The sequence below is a fragment of the Mustela nigripes genome, chromosome 14, assembly GCF_022355385.1.
Source record: "Mustela nigripes isolate SB6536 chromosome 14, MUSNIG.SB6536, whole genome shotgun sequence".
Taxonomy (NCBI): domain Eukaryota; kingdom Metazoa; phylum Chordata; class Mammalia; order Carnivora; family Mustelidae; genus Mustela; species Mustela nigripes.
The window spans coordinates 84,223,319-84,241,239 of NC_081570.1; the positions used below are offsets into that span (position 1 = coordinate 84,223,319).

The 17,921-nt window shown below is 37.5% G+C and overlaps 1 protein-coding gene across 1 annotated transcript in view; it reads left to right on the top strand.

The window, feature by feature from the left end:
- The window catches only part of SNX7 (sorting nexin 7), a 110,188-nt gene that overhangs the window by 38,843 nt on the left and 53,424 nt on the right, over positions 1–17,921 (top strand). The window contains exon 7 of the mRNA XM_059375489.1: positions 1,066–1,152. Coding sequence (XP_059231472.1) covers positions 1,066–1,152 — 87 coding nt within the window. The remainder of the gene's footprint in view (positions 1–1,065; positions 1,153–17,921) is intronic.

The window sequence follows — 17,921 nt, forward strand, 5'->3', positions numbered from 1 at the left end:
TCCTTAATGCCTCTCAGTTCCCAAATACAATAGTCATCTTGTCTGGCCTCCATTTAACTGCGTTGTAGGTAGGCTCTTCCCTTCTTCTGAAAACCCCTGAAAGACCTGTGCCTCATTAAAACTCTTTTCTTGTATGTCCTGTGTTTCTACTCTTTCTGTTTGAGTTATTTCCTTACCTGGAGCTTGTTTTTATTTTTTCCTTAATCTGTTTAGGCCAGTTGTGTTTATTATCACAATTTTATTATTTAAACTAATACTGTGAAAACCAGTGAAAGATGAACACAAATAAAATGTGTCCTTGGGTCCATAATGCCTAAGTAGCATCTCTTGAAAGAAAAGTGAGTCATTCAGGGAAAGACATTGTAAAAGACTGGCAAGCATTAAAGGTGAATTCTGCACTCAGATTCCTTCACAAAGGTGTTTTAAAGTTTAAGGACACAGAAACATGACATCATGGTTATTCAAGAAAACAAGATGGAACTCTTCTCAGTCAGAGAAGAGACTATGATTTCTCATCAAAAGCTTGGCTCATTGATATATTTTATGCTAAAGCAAAGTCTCAAAATGTGAGTGTACACTTCAGTTTTCTGATTCCCCACTATAATTACCTATTTGATTTAACCATGCCTTTGGAATTGGTTAAGTGGGCTGCCAATTATTATAGACATTTTAGGTGACTGTCCCAGCCACTTCACACCATAGCATATACTCTCAGTGCTCTCACAGATTTTTTAGTTTGATTATTTGTTTTGGTTTTTGTTTGTTTGTTTGTTTTTGCTTTTTGAAGAACTGGGTATGTCTAGAGTGTTCCTAAAATACCTAACCCAGTAAGATGTGCATTGGGAAAGACGAATAAAAGATTTATGGAAAAAAGACCCTCTTAAATGCTTGTTTTCAGTTTAGCTCTTAGAGATTAAAAAAACTTTCTTTAAGTCATTGTATCCCCAAATGACTGATGATTTGGGGAATAGATGCTATTTATATTCTAAAGTGTATATTTTTTTATCATACAAGTATTATTAAACCTAAGTGCAACCTGTTCCATCCTTGTGTTTTAATATGAAGGGTGTTATGAAAAGGAGAGACCAAATCCAAGCAGAACTGGATTCCAAAGTGGAAGCTTTGATGTATAAAAAGGCAGATGCTGATCTGGTAAGTTTCGAAGTTTCTTCTTATTAGTCATATAGAATTCATTGGCTGAAATTTTTATTAGCAGTGTGGAATTCCATTGCATGCATGTTTTTAAGGATTCAGCAAATGATACTAAACTTTCTTCTAAAAATCGATTCTACATTGAGTACCCATTGAGTTGGCAAGCTAAACAGTGATGCTTTTCTGCTTTTCTATCTTATATTGTCTCTTATGATGAGTAAAGTACGAAGTTAATTTTTTTTTTTTAAAGATTTTATTTATTTATTTGACAGAGAGAAATCACAAGTAGTCGGAGAGGCAGGCAGAGATAGAGAGAGAAGCAGGCTCCCTGCTGAGCAGAGAGCCCGATGTGGGACTCGATCCCAGGACCCTGAGATCATGACCTGAGCCGAAGGCAGCGGCTTAACCCACTGAGCCACCCAGGCGCCCCCGAAGTTAATTTTTTTTAATTAGAGTGTTAGAGGAAGGTATGGAAAGTACTTAGCATTGTTCCAGAAGGTTGGTTGACAAATCCATTTTTTGCGCGTTTTATAAGGTGTTAGTACAAAATAAGTCAGTGTTCCTATATACTTTTCCCTAGTTCTTGTAAAAAACTTTAGAGAGGAAGTGTCTTTGGTTTCATATTTCATCATTTCCTTGCAGAAGATTTTTATGGAAAATTTCAAACATAAAAAGTGATATAACAGGGGCGCCTGGGTGGCTCAGAGGGTTAAAGCCTCTGCCTTCGGCTCAGGTCATGATCCCAGGGTCCTGGGATCGAGTCCCGCATCGGGCTCTCTGCTCAGCAGGGAGCCTGCTTCCTCCTCTCTCTCTGCCTGCTTCTCTGCCTGTGATCTCCATCTGTCCAATAAATAAGTAAAATCTTAAAAAAACAAAAAGTGATATAACAAACTCGTATACCCATCACTGGGCTTCATTAATTTCCAACATTTTGGCTGCCTTTCTTCATCTGTCTCTTTCCTCACCTCCTTTTTTCTGAAGTGTTCTCATGCTGATTTGACATTATAGTATCACCCCCAGTATTTTACTATTTATAGTTTATTGTCTTTGCATATCTTCAGAGTATCATTTTGAGCCTGGAATTATTATTCTCATTTTAAAATTGAAGAAGAGGCTTTGAAGGTGGAGTGACTCTCCCAAGTTCATATAGTTCTCAAAGCAGAAGTAGGCTCAGAGGTGTTGGTATCACTTGTCTTCCTCAGACTGTGCTGCCTCCAAGAGAGCAAGTATAAAAGTGGGAAAAATTGTGAATTGCTTTGGTTAGCTTCTACTGAATTCTCTATGATCCTTTTTTAATGTAAGGATTTTGTTTAGTATTGAGTACAATATTGAGTATGCCTATGGCAGATGTGTGGGGAGCTCTTGAAACCCCCCATTAATACTAGTATCGTAGCCCCCATCCCATCCTGGTTTGGGGTCAGCCTCTCTCTTCTCAGCTTTAATGTCCTCCCTGACTTTAATCATCTAACAAGAGATATGATTTCATACTTACTGGTTTTCTTTGTAATCCTTCTCTCCCTCCCCACCTGTCATCTAAGCACCTGAAAGGCAGGAATTTTTTTATTTGATTCCTGAAGTGTTCTCAGCCCCTAAAACAGTGCTGGAAATGTGGTAGCCACTCAATAAATATTTAGTGAGTAAATGAATGAATAAAATTGCAGTGATAGCTCTGATTCACAAAAACATACTGAAGATTTAAAGCAAGAAGTCTCGATAAATTCAGACTTTGTGTAGAACATTGAGACTTCACCAAGAAGTGACTATGAATTATCCTCATCTCCCTTAAACTGTTTTTGTTTTTCAAACTCGAGTTCTTTCTCCTGGATGGAGAGTGAATGGGCAGTGGTGGACTGCAGTGGACAGAATAGGAGAATGGCATCTGAGAGAGAAAGTAATGGGAAATGTAAAGCCAGTGGAACTAATGCTCAATGGGGAATCATTTTGCCATTACCTCAAGATGAGAAAAAAGAGGAAACCCAAGGTTAACCTTTTCTTCACAGCAAGGAATGTGTGTGTGTTTGTGCGTGTGTGTGCGTGTGTGTGCGTGTGTGTGTGTGTAGATTTAAAGAGTCACTTGGAAAGAACAAAAGAGGGAGCACATGTACAGAAATTATAATTGTATCTTTTGAACTGTGGATTCTTTTTATTTGTTAAGTAATTTTTAAAGATACTGAAATTAGCAATTAGATAAAATTTTCCCTTGACTAAATACTAAATACTAAATACTAAATACTAAAGTACAGTATTTTAAAGTTTCAGGAGAATAGTTAAATGGCTTAAAAACCAAGCATCTGTTCAGAATGGTTTATATTCATATTTTAAAGTGAAAGGAAGAGTAATTGAGATTGTTCCAACCACAAAGATATAGGAAAAAATAGTTTGGGCCCAAATATGGCTAGGCTTTCCCAACTCAACTAAAAAAACACATTTTTTTTTTCATTTGACTTGCAAATATTTTGTCTTTTGCTCTATAAAAATTTCCTTGATATCTCATTATAACCTAATGATCCATCTGTATTTATGATTTCATTTTATGTGTATGTGTCATATCTACTATAAAGTATTTTTTACCTAGTTATCTGCTATGTTGTAAGATTGGAGAAATTTGAAACTTTAATTATCTGCATTATACTCTGTAAGATATTTTAAATTAAGATTTGAAACAGACACATTTAACAGACATTGCAAATGTGGTGGGTTTTTTTTTTTTTGTTTTTTTTTTGGATACCCATCAAAACAAACAGATCCTTCCTAAAATGTATGGGGACTAATTTAATGATTTATGAATGGTACCGTTTACATTTTCACGCAGCTTATTTGTTTACAGACCTCACTTCCAAATCGCTATGTGTTATGACGGTATCTTTGGGAGAAACCTTCCAGGGTGACTCTCAAAATGAACCTGCCACAATTGGTCACAGAACAACCGGAGGGAAGTTGCTTAGAAATATGCAGGATAGGGTCACCATGGAAACGCGCCCTTGTGAGGTCCTTCTAAGGAGCCATCCTTTGCAGTCACCATGACGACCCTGGCAGAGAACTGAATATAGCAATCTAGCCTGGTTGTTTACCATGGCAACTCAAGCAGGTCCACTTTGGAGACAACCCTGGGGCCATTTCTATGGAGACCTGCTGAGGCTGCCTTTAGAGGCCCCATCAAAGTCACCTTTGGGTGGGATGCTATATGCAAACCCAGCAAAGCAACTCATAATGAAAAGGTCTGTGAAATTAAGCTTTACCAAGAAGGGCAAAAACTTGGAGAGTTATAATTATTGGGTAGAAATTAGCAGAGTTGTAACATTTCAGAGGTCCTTTTAGGCGTATCAGGTGATCATTATGTGGGCTTTGTGGCAAACGAAAACAAGGTTCTGGACTTCTACCTTGCCTGTAATTTTGTAAACTCTGTAAATGGACAATAGTATTATTTTTACTTTCTTTCATAACACAAATATGCCTACAAAAATTATGTGTTTTCCTGCAAACTAAAACAGTGCTTTAGAGTGAATTCTTTGATTATCGGGGTGGTTGTAAAGTGGCAGCTTCTTAGAGCTTGTGGTTTGTAGTTCTTATCTCATAACAATAAAGTTATTATATTAAGTTATTACCTAAACTCAGCAAAGACTTTCAGAATACCCATTTGAAGGTCAGTTCAGCTGTTTATCTATTTAGAGTTTTGACATTTAGGCTTTGAAATTAGGGAGACATAGGATCCAATTCCAACTCATCTCATTAAGTCTGTGACCTAGGGCATGTTTCCTCACTTCTTTTAGCCTTGTTTTATCATGTATAATTTGGGGGAAAATTATTAAAATCTTTCTAATAGATTTGCTTAAGGGTTAAATGATACAATGGAAGTAAGTTATTTGACTCCTAGTAAGCACTCAGTAGTTGTTAGCTGCTGGTTTTTTGATGACTTTATAGAAGTAATATTTGAGGTGGCTCATGTAAAATGACTTCAGAATCGTTCCTTGAAGAGCAGGGAGCGTGTTACATGTACAGCCAGTATTATGAAAAGAAGTAAAAGCTCAAAAAGCATGCTAAACTTAGAAAACTAGGTTGCTGTATAGAGAGCAGGTATAGGGGAGCTGAAGAGATGCATCTGTAAGGATACGCCACAGTCAGATAGGAAGGGAGCCTTGTTGTCTGGCAGGATGAGGACAATGGACTTGATCCTTTGGGCAGCATGGATCGAGTGGGAGCCTGAACTGAAGAAGTAGTAAGGGAGAGAGGGGGATAAATCTGAGAGAGCTGTAAAGTGGAAGATAGAATCTAGAGCAGTTAAAGAATGAAGGGAAGCCAGTGTTTCAAGTTGTTAGTGACTCTTTGCATCTCTGGTTTGCAGGGAGGGCAGATAATGAATGGCTTTAGAGACTGAACTGTAGCATATAAAATGGAGGAGAAAATGAGAGATGTGCAACTTTATGTCCTGATAAGATGACCTTTAAGGTCGAGATATTCAGTGAAACCTGCTGACAAATGTTGTTGAGGACCTACCATAAGAGAAACACTTGCAAGCAGTGGGGAGATGGCAGTTAAGAAAAGCAGACCCTCATTCTATTGGATGGAGACAAGAATAAACATTAATGAGTTAAAATTCAAGTTGATTGTCCTATAATGATAAGTGTGGAGAAGAGGGAGTGTTGGGGAGCAGTGAAGTTTAAAATAGGGGGTCAGAGAAGGTCTTCCCAAGAAGGTGATCAAGTAAAACCTGAAAGGGGTGAGGTCTTGAGCTACATAAATATCTGGGAGAAGAGCATTTCAAGTAGAGCCAGTAAGTACAAAAGGGTAAATATGCCTGTGCGGTTCAGAAAAAGCCTGGAGACTAGGGTTGCTGGCATGGAATGAGCTAGTGGAAGAGTTATAGGAAATAAGGTCAGAGGGTCAGATCATGCACTCTGGTCTGCGTGAAATAGGAAGAGAACAGTTGAAAGAGGAGTAACACCCATGAGATATAAGTTCTGAAACAATTACTGTGCCTGGGGAAGACAAGAGATGGTGCGTATGTGCTGGGTGCATGGGATAGGAAAACACCAGCTCTGGAGACTAGCTCTTAAAATCCCACTGAGACATCAAAGCTTGGACCAGGGTGAAAGTGGTGTGAAGTGGTCAGATTCCAGATTTTTGCGAAGGTAGAGCTGTTTGCTATTTGGACATCTATGGATTGTGAGTGGGCAAGTCCGACTCCAAGGTTTTGGGCCTGAGCAACTGGAATTGGCCTGAATTGAGTTAGCAGATAGTATATAAAGCCATGAGATTTGCTGAGGTCACTAATAGATGAGAAAAAGAGAGGTCCCAGGACTTAATGGGACTGAGCCATGGCATATTCCCATATTAAAAACCAGAGAAGGGGGCTCCTGGGTGGCTTAGTGGGTTAAAGCCTCTGCCTTCGGCTCAGGGTCATGATCACAGGGTCCTGGGCTGGAGCCCTGCATCAGGCTCACTGCTCTGCAGGGAGCCTGCTTCCTCCTCTCTCTGCTTGCCTCTCTGCCTACTTGTGATCTTTGTCCATTGAATAAATAAATAAAATCTTAAAAAAAAAAAGAGAGAGAAGGATTAGCCGGTGGGGAGAAAGAAAGGAAATTTATACGCTTTGGCTGCTGGTAAATGATTGGACCAACACTATGAACTCAACAGATTTATTAAGGGTCATTCAACTTTTTAGCCACTTCTCCATTATGAGGCATTTATAAAAAGAGCTTGATACAGAATAGTTAAATAGAGATAATGAAGTACTTCGAGAAAAATCGAGGGTTGTATTATGTGCCCCAATAAAGAAGATGCTCAGTGAAATAGATACTGCTCCAAGTAAGAGAATTTCTGACTATGGAGATAAAAGTATAATAGTAACTGAGATTATGAGGAAAATTCAGATATTTGAGGGAATTGTGGTTTTTGCAGTTTCGTTATTAAGTTTTCAGAATCAGAGCTTCTGTTGGAGAATGCTTATTCACTTCGCTGCTTAACTGCAAGATAAGTCAGGTTCATCTGTTGTGCTAAATAATGCTGCATATCCATTTTATTTTTGTTTTTATTTTTGAATGGATGATTTATAGTTTTCCACTCAAAGCAGCATTCAAATATAAATGAATATGAATACATTTGACATTTAGCAATATGTGCATAGAGTCTGAGAGTTGGATCTAGATATAATGCCATAGCTGTTGAGCCGTGTATTTATGTGAGCAAAAAAAAAAAAAAAATGCATTTTCATAAGATCATTATGATCCAGATTTGCATATAGCCACATTCAGTAGATGCAAACAGATACCAAATTTATTCAAGCTGGTCTTTGCTCTGTATGACTTGCTATTTTTGAACCACTATTTTACTCTTGTCCTCAAAGAGCGGCTATTAATCTTCAAGTGTTCTTAAAAGTGTACTAAATGCTGCACAAAGCGAGACTGGCTTTCTTCTAAGCTTCTAGGAAATGAGAATATTGACATAACTTCTTTTTTTATGCGGTGGGGAGGGGGCAGAGGTCCCTTCTACCTTTTCTTGGATATTTATTGTCTTCCGTCTCTCCCCTGACCTTTTTACAAATTTATGCCTATATGCCTCATTCCTGTATTCCTGTATGCCTCATTTCTTAGTATCGGTTTTCCTCTCTCTGCTTTTTTGTCCGTTTGCATCTTTGTGTGTGTCTCTCACATACACACAGGTACACACATGTGCATGTACCACACTCATCCAGTGGTGAAGGATGTAACACTAGCCAGTGGAAGGAAAAGGGACTATTTTCTTGCATATTTCCTTTTATCCATTTATTCTAGAAGGCATCCAGCAGACTTTTCCTTGTTTTTCACAAGCCAGAGTTGTGAAAAGTCCGTGATTGAGACGGTTACTTAAAGTGGGAATGTGGCCATCAGAATTGACTTAGATAAGCCAACAGTATGCTCCGTGATACACATGCCAGAAGAAAACCAGGGCTCTTTCAGGTAGTAAGAAGGGGAGGGGAGAATGGATTCTGGGTGAACAACTAATAGACATGTGCCACAAATACACAGTGTAGCCCGTATCGGAGTAGTATACCACAGCTGGGGGGGGAGTTAGGGACGGCAGGGTGGGGGAGGCTACAATCCGAATGGCCCTCAGCAGCTTCTCCTCCCAGAACAGAGTCCCCTCAGAATTCCTCTCCCTCTATACCTTCACTGGCAGGCCTCTCATTCAGGGCATCATTGATTTGCGTGGGGGAGGGGGAAACCTGTACTCCTATTTATATAATCCTATAAAGGAGGCTAGTGGCTATTTAAGTCAATGGTAAATGTCATGTCTACCTTATGAGTAAGAGTCTGTTGAGTCTGGGATCTCCATCTGAAATTATACCATATTACTTTCCCCCTCTAACATTTATTTTTATGTTCCTGGCACTTCTAAGTAGAGCCATCCCTGCAAAGTATTTCACACAGGGTCTCAAACCCAATTGCACAGCTGCATGTAATTTCAAGCACAGTACTGTGATCCTTTGTAATTTTAGGCAAGTTACTTATATCCTCCTTCTTTAATTCCCTCAACTGTAACAGTTGTGGGGAGTATCTTCCCCAGAGTGTTGTTAAATCAACATCCGAAAACTCTTAGTCCAGTGCCTAAATGGTGTTAGACCGTAAATATGTTTATGAGCAATATTAGAAGAACTTTCTTTGAAGTATGTATTGGATGTTTCATTATTCTGGAGCAGAGTTCAAGTATGGCTATAGTTTCACTTCTTGAACCTTCACAATGTCAAAAAATATGTATTTTTTAAAAAGAGGCAGCAGTTAACTTGGCTGAAAAGTGACTGTTCCCAGTGACCTCATCTAGCCACTCTAGGTAATTGACTAGATACTTTATTTATTTATTTAATATTTTATTTATTTGACAGAGATCAGAAGCAGGCAGAGAGGCAGGCAGAGAGAGAGAGGGGGAAGCAGGCTCCCCACTGAGCAGAGAACCAGACGCGGGGCTCAATCCCAGGACCCTGGGATCATGACCTGAGCCGAAGGCAGTGGCTTAACCCACTGAGCCACCCAGGCGCCCCTTGACTAGATACTTTAAAATGTATCTGAATTAGTACAATCAAAAAATTGTGTTTTGGACTGCAGAGGGTTATTGTAACTAAACTGTACTTGGTATTGTGCCATTGATTTATAATGAAGGACATTTTAAGAAGGAGAACCATAAATCCCTTTATGAGAAGCATCAACATCACTGACTACATTTTATTTTTCATTTATGAGGACTCTTGAGAAAAGTTTCATCTTTATGTCTCATCATCAGCAATAGGATCTAATTTCTCCTGAGCCATTAGCTTTTTTTTTTTCAGTATATACACATCAGGTTTTATGCCTGATCCTATCACACCCTTTACATCACTTCCTAGGCTATTAAGAACCCCAATTCAGATCCAGTTCTATGTGGCAAATAAGTGTGTCTTTTGTGTGTCACCTTCACCCCTGGCTTTAACTGTGTTTTTTCCCTACTCTTATTTTTCCTTTGCACTAGTGCCTTTATCAACTTATGAGGTTTAAGCTAGTTGTAGATTATAACTTTTGAGGCCATCTCAAATCTAATATGGAACAAGTGAGAAACAGCAATAAAAAGAATTAAACTATTTCAAATCAACTAAAAGATCAACACATTTTTTATAATATATTTGTGACAAGAAGCATTTTTTAGTCTTTTTTTTTTGGAACCGATGAACACTAGCACGTCTATTGAACGCTTGCTGGCTCATGTTAACTTTTACCAAGAAAATTAGTCAGGAGATATTTGAAGGTGAAGTCAAAAACTTGAATTACTTCCAGAAATTTTTACCTATGGAATTTTCTTAGAGAATGTATTACATTTTAATGTTTACTGTTTTGAAAAAAAAGAACACATAAACCTACAGTCTTGATGAATAAGGCTTGTGTATATTTGTGGTGGGTGAGGATAGAAGGAAGGAGGAGACCATGGAAGACTGTAAAAAAGCAGAGGCAGTGTAACATTGTGGTAGATGATTTTCTAAAGGAAGATTGTTAGCTCCCTGACTTTCTCTAGGAACATTTTCCCCCCACTGTTTTAACTGCAACAGAAAAAGTAACAAATGGATAAGTGAAAGAAGTGGTTTTACATTCTAGCCATTTCTTCTCGGGGATTTAAGAAATTCTACTAAGGGTGCCCTTGTGGATTTGTGGTTTGGTCTGTGGAGTTCTGCGCACCGTAGATATAATAGTTTGAATAGCTGTCCCATATAGAAACTCAAAATAGATTCAATTTCCTTTTAATTTGGACTTTTTGTTAATAAGAAATATGTCCTAAGGGCCTATCTTACATATCTCTTTCACTCCCGGCCCTGCCTGGGCACTCAATAAATATTTGATTATGCTTAGAGCAATAACACACTGAGAGTCTGAAGCCTGGAGAGAGCTTTGATTCACTTTTACTTAACTTGTGACCTTAATCAGACATTAATTATTCTTTACCCATGAACATGCAGAAATAATACTTACTTTGAAGAAAATTTTTTTGAAGATGAATTAATGTTTATAAATCTAGAGCTTGTGTCAGTAAAAATTTTGGTTAAGTTAGAGGAAGAAAGTATAAAAGAATAATATGCTAGGGAAGATATAATGGTACCATGAAACATGTTATTTAAAGTATGAATCATTTAAATAGGACTTCTAAAAAAAAAAAAAAAACACTGTATTGCCACAAAGAAATTCAGTAGTTTTTCTTCTAGCACAGTGCTGGATCACTAAATTAAGTGCATTTTGATTTGTTAAATTTCTAGGTTTTGGAAAGGAAACATTTTTTCCTCTATTAAATCATAATCAATAGGGCAGTAAGTTTAGGGGGAGATAACCTGTCAAAGCACCATTCAACTTTCAAAGAGGTTCTAGACCCAAACTAGTGCTTTCCATTGTATATGCATATTTTGCATCTGTTTGGTACCTGTTGTGTGCCAGGCACTGTGCTGATCATTTGCATGTATTATTGAATGTATAATATTGTGAGGTCAGTAGTAGTTTATTCCCATTTTGTAGATGAGAAAATCGAGGCCTAGCTTGTCAGTCAGCCAAAAGTTATTAGCTTCTTCCTCCTTGTCCAAGCACTTGGCTATGGGGAAGTTGCAGGGATGGGGACCGAAAAAGCCCCTCTCCTAAAAGGTGATTATAGTCTACTTGGGGGATACTGAAAATAAAGGAAAAAGCAACAAATGACTATGATAATTTGATAAACAGATTAAATAAATTCAATAATAGTAAACTTAAATTAAATAATTTAATAAATAATGAAGAGACTAAAACTGGATGATGTGATAGAGAATGCTAGGAAGGGAAGGAAGACCTTTCTGAAAAGGTAACATTGAGGACAGGTGAAGGCTGATAAGGGGCATTCATTCCAAAGATCTGGACCCCAGTGTTCTAAGAAGAATCCATGCAAAGCTCTGAAATGGATATGGGCTCTGCATGTTCTGGGAGCTCAGTTACAGCGAGTGTAGCGGGAGTACAGAAGACGAAGGGGCAGAGGTTGGGGACGAGGACCGAGCAAGCTGGATAAGAACACGTAGGTCTTGGGTTTTATTCTAGTCGCTGTGGGGAGCTACTGACAAGTACCAAGAAGGGAAGACTTCTTGGTGTGGTAAATTGGGTGCTTTGAAGTTTGGTATTTTTTAAATCTTAATTGACTTATAGAAAATTGTAAGGACAGTTCAAAGATCTTTTTTTTACCCCCTTGAACCATTGGGAAGTCAATTACAATCCCTATACTTAGGACTCCTTGATGGTGCACGTTTCTTACACACAAGGATACTCTCCTACATAGCCATAATACAAATAGCAGTATGAATAAATTATCATTGGAACATGACTTTCATCTAATGCTCAGACCCCATTCAGATTTTGCCAGGGTTCTGCAGTGTTATTGACAGCATTGAGTTACATGTCTTCTTCAGTCGGCAACAGGTCTTTCATCTTTCCTTGACTCTCATGACCCTTTCACTGTAGAGGCTAGTGATTGTTCAGAATACCTCCAATACCAGCTTGTTTGATTTGTTCCTTATGATTAGCTTTAAATTATCAATCTTTGACAGGAATATTGCTCAAGTGATGCTGTGATCTTCTCATTGATCTCTGTCAGGTAGCACAGGATTTTTATTTGGCCTGTTAATGACATTGTCCTCTTGGATCAGCTGACGAAGGTGTTGTCTGCCCAGCTTCTCTGCTGTAAAAATCAGTCATTTCCCTTTGTATGTAATAAACACTTTGTGCAGGACTACTTTGAGACTATATAATTCCACCATTACTAATCATACTCTAAACTTCCAATTGATTCATGTGTGTATGTGTGTGTTGTGTATGTGGTTGTGGTTTTCTGTTAGTCAGTAGCTCTATTACTATCCCTATGTATTTTGATATGCAAATTTACCCCAATTTACCTAATAAGGCAGTTTTCAAGCTTTTTTTTTTTTTTTCCTTTTTGACATGCTCCCATCATTGTTTCTCATACAACAAAATGTTCCAGGCTGTTGTACTTTTCTTGCCCTCAGTCCTTTTTCTAATAAGCCCTGGTTACTTTTAGTTGAAAAAACTATATTTAGAATACAGTATCTTGGCATATGGGCGCTTGGGTGGCTCATTCAGTTAAGCATCTGCCTTGGACTCAGTTCATGATTTTGGGGTCCTGGGATTAAGCCCTGCTTCAGGCTCTCTGTTCAGCAGATAGTCTGCTTCTCCCTCTCTCTCCCTCTGTGATCTCTCTCACTTTCACTCTCTCAAATAAATAAATAAAATCTTAAAAAACAAAAAAAGAATATGGTATCATGGCATTGGGTATGTTTGTTGCTAGTGAGGTGTCACTAAATCCAAGGCCTGAGTGGATAGAGATAGGGAATATATCTGTGTGTAACCACACACACACATATTTATATCTGTATTTATTTGTCCAATTATATATATTAAAAATAGAATTCATACCAATGTCTCTAATTCAGATTCAGTGTCACAAGGCCTTGCTCCATTTTTAATTTGCTTATTTGTAGTTCTCTTTCTGACAATGAGAACCAGTGCCCATTATCCTTCATCAATCCTCTTTGATCAATCCTTTGTTTGTAACCAGGCTTACGTGGGTCTTGTCATCTTCTTTCCTACCTACCTTCTTCTTTCCTACCCACCTTCCTTCTTACCTACCTCACTCCACATGGGATTTTGTATCTTAAGCTTGGCCACACCCATCCAAGAGCATCTTTACACTCTAGAATTCTGTTTCCCCATGCCAGCCCCCCACCCCCCAGCTCCCACAATAAGGCTGGGTTTTAATTTTCCATTCCAGACCACTTTTTGCAGGGATTACTTTATCATCTTGCAAATGCTTTGGTATCCTGCTTTGGGCCACCCTTACCTCTCTTCCTCCACCAGCATGGACAGCCGCTTTGCTCTGCCCCACCAAGTAAGTTTCAGGACTGAATTGTTCAGGAAGAGAAAGGGAAATGGAAGAACTTGCAGTTGCTTTCAGATACCCACTCTGTTTCCTGCCTGGGAAACAAAAAGACCTGCTGAGTCCAGTACAATAGGAAGATGATGATGGCATAAACTAACGCAGTTGTCATGGAGATTTTGATATGAAAGGTTAAGCGATTTGTGCACAGTTAATGCAGCTAGTTCACCAGCAGACCAGACCTATAACCTGGCTCTACACACCCAGGTCTCTTGTAAATACCATTTTTTTTTCCCCTGATGGGTGGGCCAGAAGCCAAGAGAATCTGAAGACAAATAACAGTTATTTTCTACTACAATTAAAAGAGAAAGGAATTTTAGGAATTCAGTGCTTTCTCCTTTTATCCCCTCCTAAAAATCATATATAGAAATCATGATACTTTGGAAATTGCAACTTGAAAACACTTTGGAACATATAGAGTTGTTGATGATCTCAGAAACTTGAAATTCTTTTTGTCTTCTTTTAAGGAATTATGATATAGAATTTTATTTTACCAGGTCAGTATGTTATGCGAAAACTAACATGATGATGATGATGGTAACACTTAGTATTTCTTGAGTACTTTCTGTGCTTCTAAGTGCTGTCTGTGTATTATCTCATGTCTCACACCGTACAGTGAGGGAGGTACTCTTACTTCCTCATTTTACAAATGTGAAAACCAAGGCATAAAGTTCCTGACACAGTGTTGTACGTGTTGGAGTTATCGAAGCAGGACTCCAGAAAGTGTGCTATAAACTGTATTCCAATTAGATTAGGTTAGATATAAAACTGTATTCTAGGGCAACACGTGAAAAGATGCTTATCAACATTGCTTCAAGTAACTAATATCAATCAGTTAGAGTTTGCATGTGTGATAAATTCTATTTGCCATTTCTGCTGCAGAACATTAATGGTGATTTTGAAATCTTCCGTCACAGTGAACTGGCAGTTTTCACGGCATTAATTTTATAGTAAATTGACCTGCTTTGCTTATCTCTCACTAAAAAGAAGGTGTGAAATGAATTAAAGAGGCACAATTTCTTCCCTGATGTGTGTCAGTGGTTCTCAGTAGCCATGTGGCCTGAGAATGGGGTATGAGTTCAGGATCAATAGGGCATTTTTCAAAATATACAAACATGCAGATGTTCTGCCCTGCCAGGAGACCCTCTGATCTAGAAGCTTTTAATTTAAAATGAGTAAGAAAGAAGAAAGAGAAATGTGTTCAAAACAAATCTTTCATGTATTAAAAGAGCTGGCACAGAGTTTACACCAGGAAAATGCTGGACACCTTATGGAGAGTCCATAAATGAGGCTGTGGAAAGGGCGTGGACACATACATACCAGATACGGTCATCATGATCACGTGAAGAGATGCAAATGTGAATCCCCCAGGACACATGTTTCCCAATGACGATCACTCACAGACAAGGTTTTTGTCCAATGTCAAATTTTTAGTTATAACATTTAGATTAACTTAGTTATACACATTTAAGATCGCATGTATATATGAAGGTGCGGTTTTCTAATATTAAGTAATATTAGAATTAGTAATAATTAAATGAATTAAATAATATATTAGTGTAGAAGTATCACCTTTTTCCACTCACTTGCATCTTCAACATTTCTTTTGAGTCATGAGTCTCTTTTCATTGGAGAAGGTTATATTTTCATACAGTTCAATAATCAGGAAAAGGAGTCCAGATTCTTTATTTCTGTGCCTTACTCTTGAATCCTTACGTGGTATGTCCCTACAGATATTATTTCCACCATCAGTACTCATTTAGATGACTTAAGAAACTTCAACATTTCATTTCTCCCCAAACATGTATACTTTTGATCTCTCATGTAAGAACTTAGCATGTTGTTTAAAAAAAAAAAACAACTAAACTAAACTAAAATGATTTGAATAGGTAATGCCTTCACATGGTTCAAAATATATAAATTTTAAAACTCACATTTAGTAAGTCTTCTTCCCATCCCTGTATCCTTGGTCCGTCAGTTCCCACCACCCACATTACAAGTGCATGCTGTCGTTAGTTACTTTTCTGGCCTCCCGTGTTTCTTCATGGATGTACAACAAATACAAATATACATCCTAATTTCCCTTTTCTTAATGAATGTGGTAATATGCTATAAAGTTTTGGCACTTTGCTTTATTAATATAATACACTGTCTTAGACAGCATTATAGTCACTGGACTTTTATAGCTACATGGTATTCCATTGTATGAACGTATCAAAATTAACTTAACTCCTGCTCACACCTGTTTACTTCTAATCTTTTGCTGCTATAAACAACCTTTCCATGAATAACCTCATACAAGTGTTTTATAAATGCACCGGTAGATCTATAGAATAAATACCTAGAGGTTAAATTGCTGAATCAGAGGCTATTCAATTTTGAAATTTCCTTACTAAATGTGGAATCTTGGACAAAGGACAAAGGAGCTAACTTCTTGTCCTTGATTGAGTTTATTAGTTTGTAGGATAGAAATAACAGTACCTAGCTCACAGGGCCAAATGTGTTAATATATACAAGGTGCTTAGAATAGTGTCTGGTCCAGAGGAAGGTGCAAAAGAATTAGCTGTTGCTGTTATTGTTGTTGTTGTTGTTATTATTACCACCAAATTGCTTTCCCTGGGGAGAATTGTTTACATTCTCACCAGGATGTTTTTGATTGCCTGTTTATTCCTGTACCCTCCACCCTAGGCTTATCAGTGTTAAACTAGAATGCTCCCATCTGGTAAGTGAAGAGTGGTAGTTTTAATTTGTGTTTCTCTTATGATGAGTGGGATTAAGAATTTTTTTATGTTTAATTGTATTAAATTTACCTTTAATTTATGTAAAATAAATTCCTTTGATCCACCTGTTGGTTAAGCCCTACAACCGTACTGTTTCAATAATGAAGGTTTTAGAACGTATTTTATATTTTATGGGACTAGTCTATCTCCACTTGTTGCTCTTTTTGTCTATTTGCAGTGTTTTTAAAAGTAGACTTTAAAAATACTATTTGTAATGATCAATGATCAAACACTTGAATTATGAGTCATTTCCTAGAGATAATTAATGTGTTGTCATATTAAAAAAAAAACCTAATCCCATTAGTGGCCTATTAGTGGATGGATACATATCCAAAAGTACCATTAACTGAGTTTGTTTCAGGCTAATATTTCTCCCAATTTTTTTCATTTTTTTAATGAAAAATGAACTAATTCAGAAATATTCAATAATATGAGAGGCTTTTTAGGAAAACAGGAGCCAGTACTAAAGGATACCTGTGTAGGAGAGAACAACTAACTTATAGACTTGAGCATATCTGTTATTCCAGTTATATTAGTCAGAGCTTTCCAAAGCTGTGCTGAACAAGATAGTACCCACTAGTCACATGGGGCTATTCACAATTATATTTGGATTAGTTAAAATTAAATACAATTTAAAACTCAGTTCTTCAATTGAACTAACTATTTCAGGAATCATGTACAACTATTGCTACTATTCTGGGCACTCCAGAATAGAACATTTATGTCATCACAGAAAGTTCCATTGGCTAACTCTGTTTCAGAATATGTTACAAGAGCTGTTTTTTATGTATAGTAATTTGGTTGATTTGGTCAAAGAGGGAAGGTCATATCTAATGTAGGTTTTAAGTTTGGTAGAAATTCAGATGGAAAAGAGATGAATGTCTGAAGGAAACATCAAGAGAATTCACTTGACTAAATGTGTAATGTAACAATACTTAGCAAGATAACATGTAGTCACTAGACTTTTTGATCACATGCTTCATCACTTAAATATTTCTGAGCACACCACCTATTATATGTACATTTTAAATCCACAAATTATCAAGTCATACTACTAGACTCATGTATTTTTTTGTATTATAAACTATGCAAATAAGTTAAAAGCATTGAATAAGAATTAAATATAAGGTTGTCAAGAGATACATACTTCCAGTTATAAAATAAAAAAGTCATGGTGATGTAATGTTCAGTATAGTAACTATAGTTAACCACACTATATTATATATTTGAAAGGTGCTGAGAGAGTACATCTTTTTTTCTTTTTTTTAATTTTTTATTTTTTATAAACATATATTTTTATCCCCAGGGGTACAGGTCTGTGAATCGCCAGGTTTACACACTTCACAGCACTCACCAAAGCACATACCCTCCCCAATGTCCATAACCCCACCCCCCTTCTCCTAACCCCCCTCCCCCCAGCAACCCCTCAGTTTGTTTTGTGAGATTAAGAGTCACTTATGGTTTGTCTCCCTCCCAATCCCATCTTGTTTCATTGATTCTTCTCGTACCCACTTAAGCCCCCATGTTGCATCACCA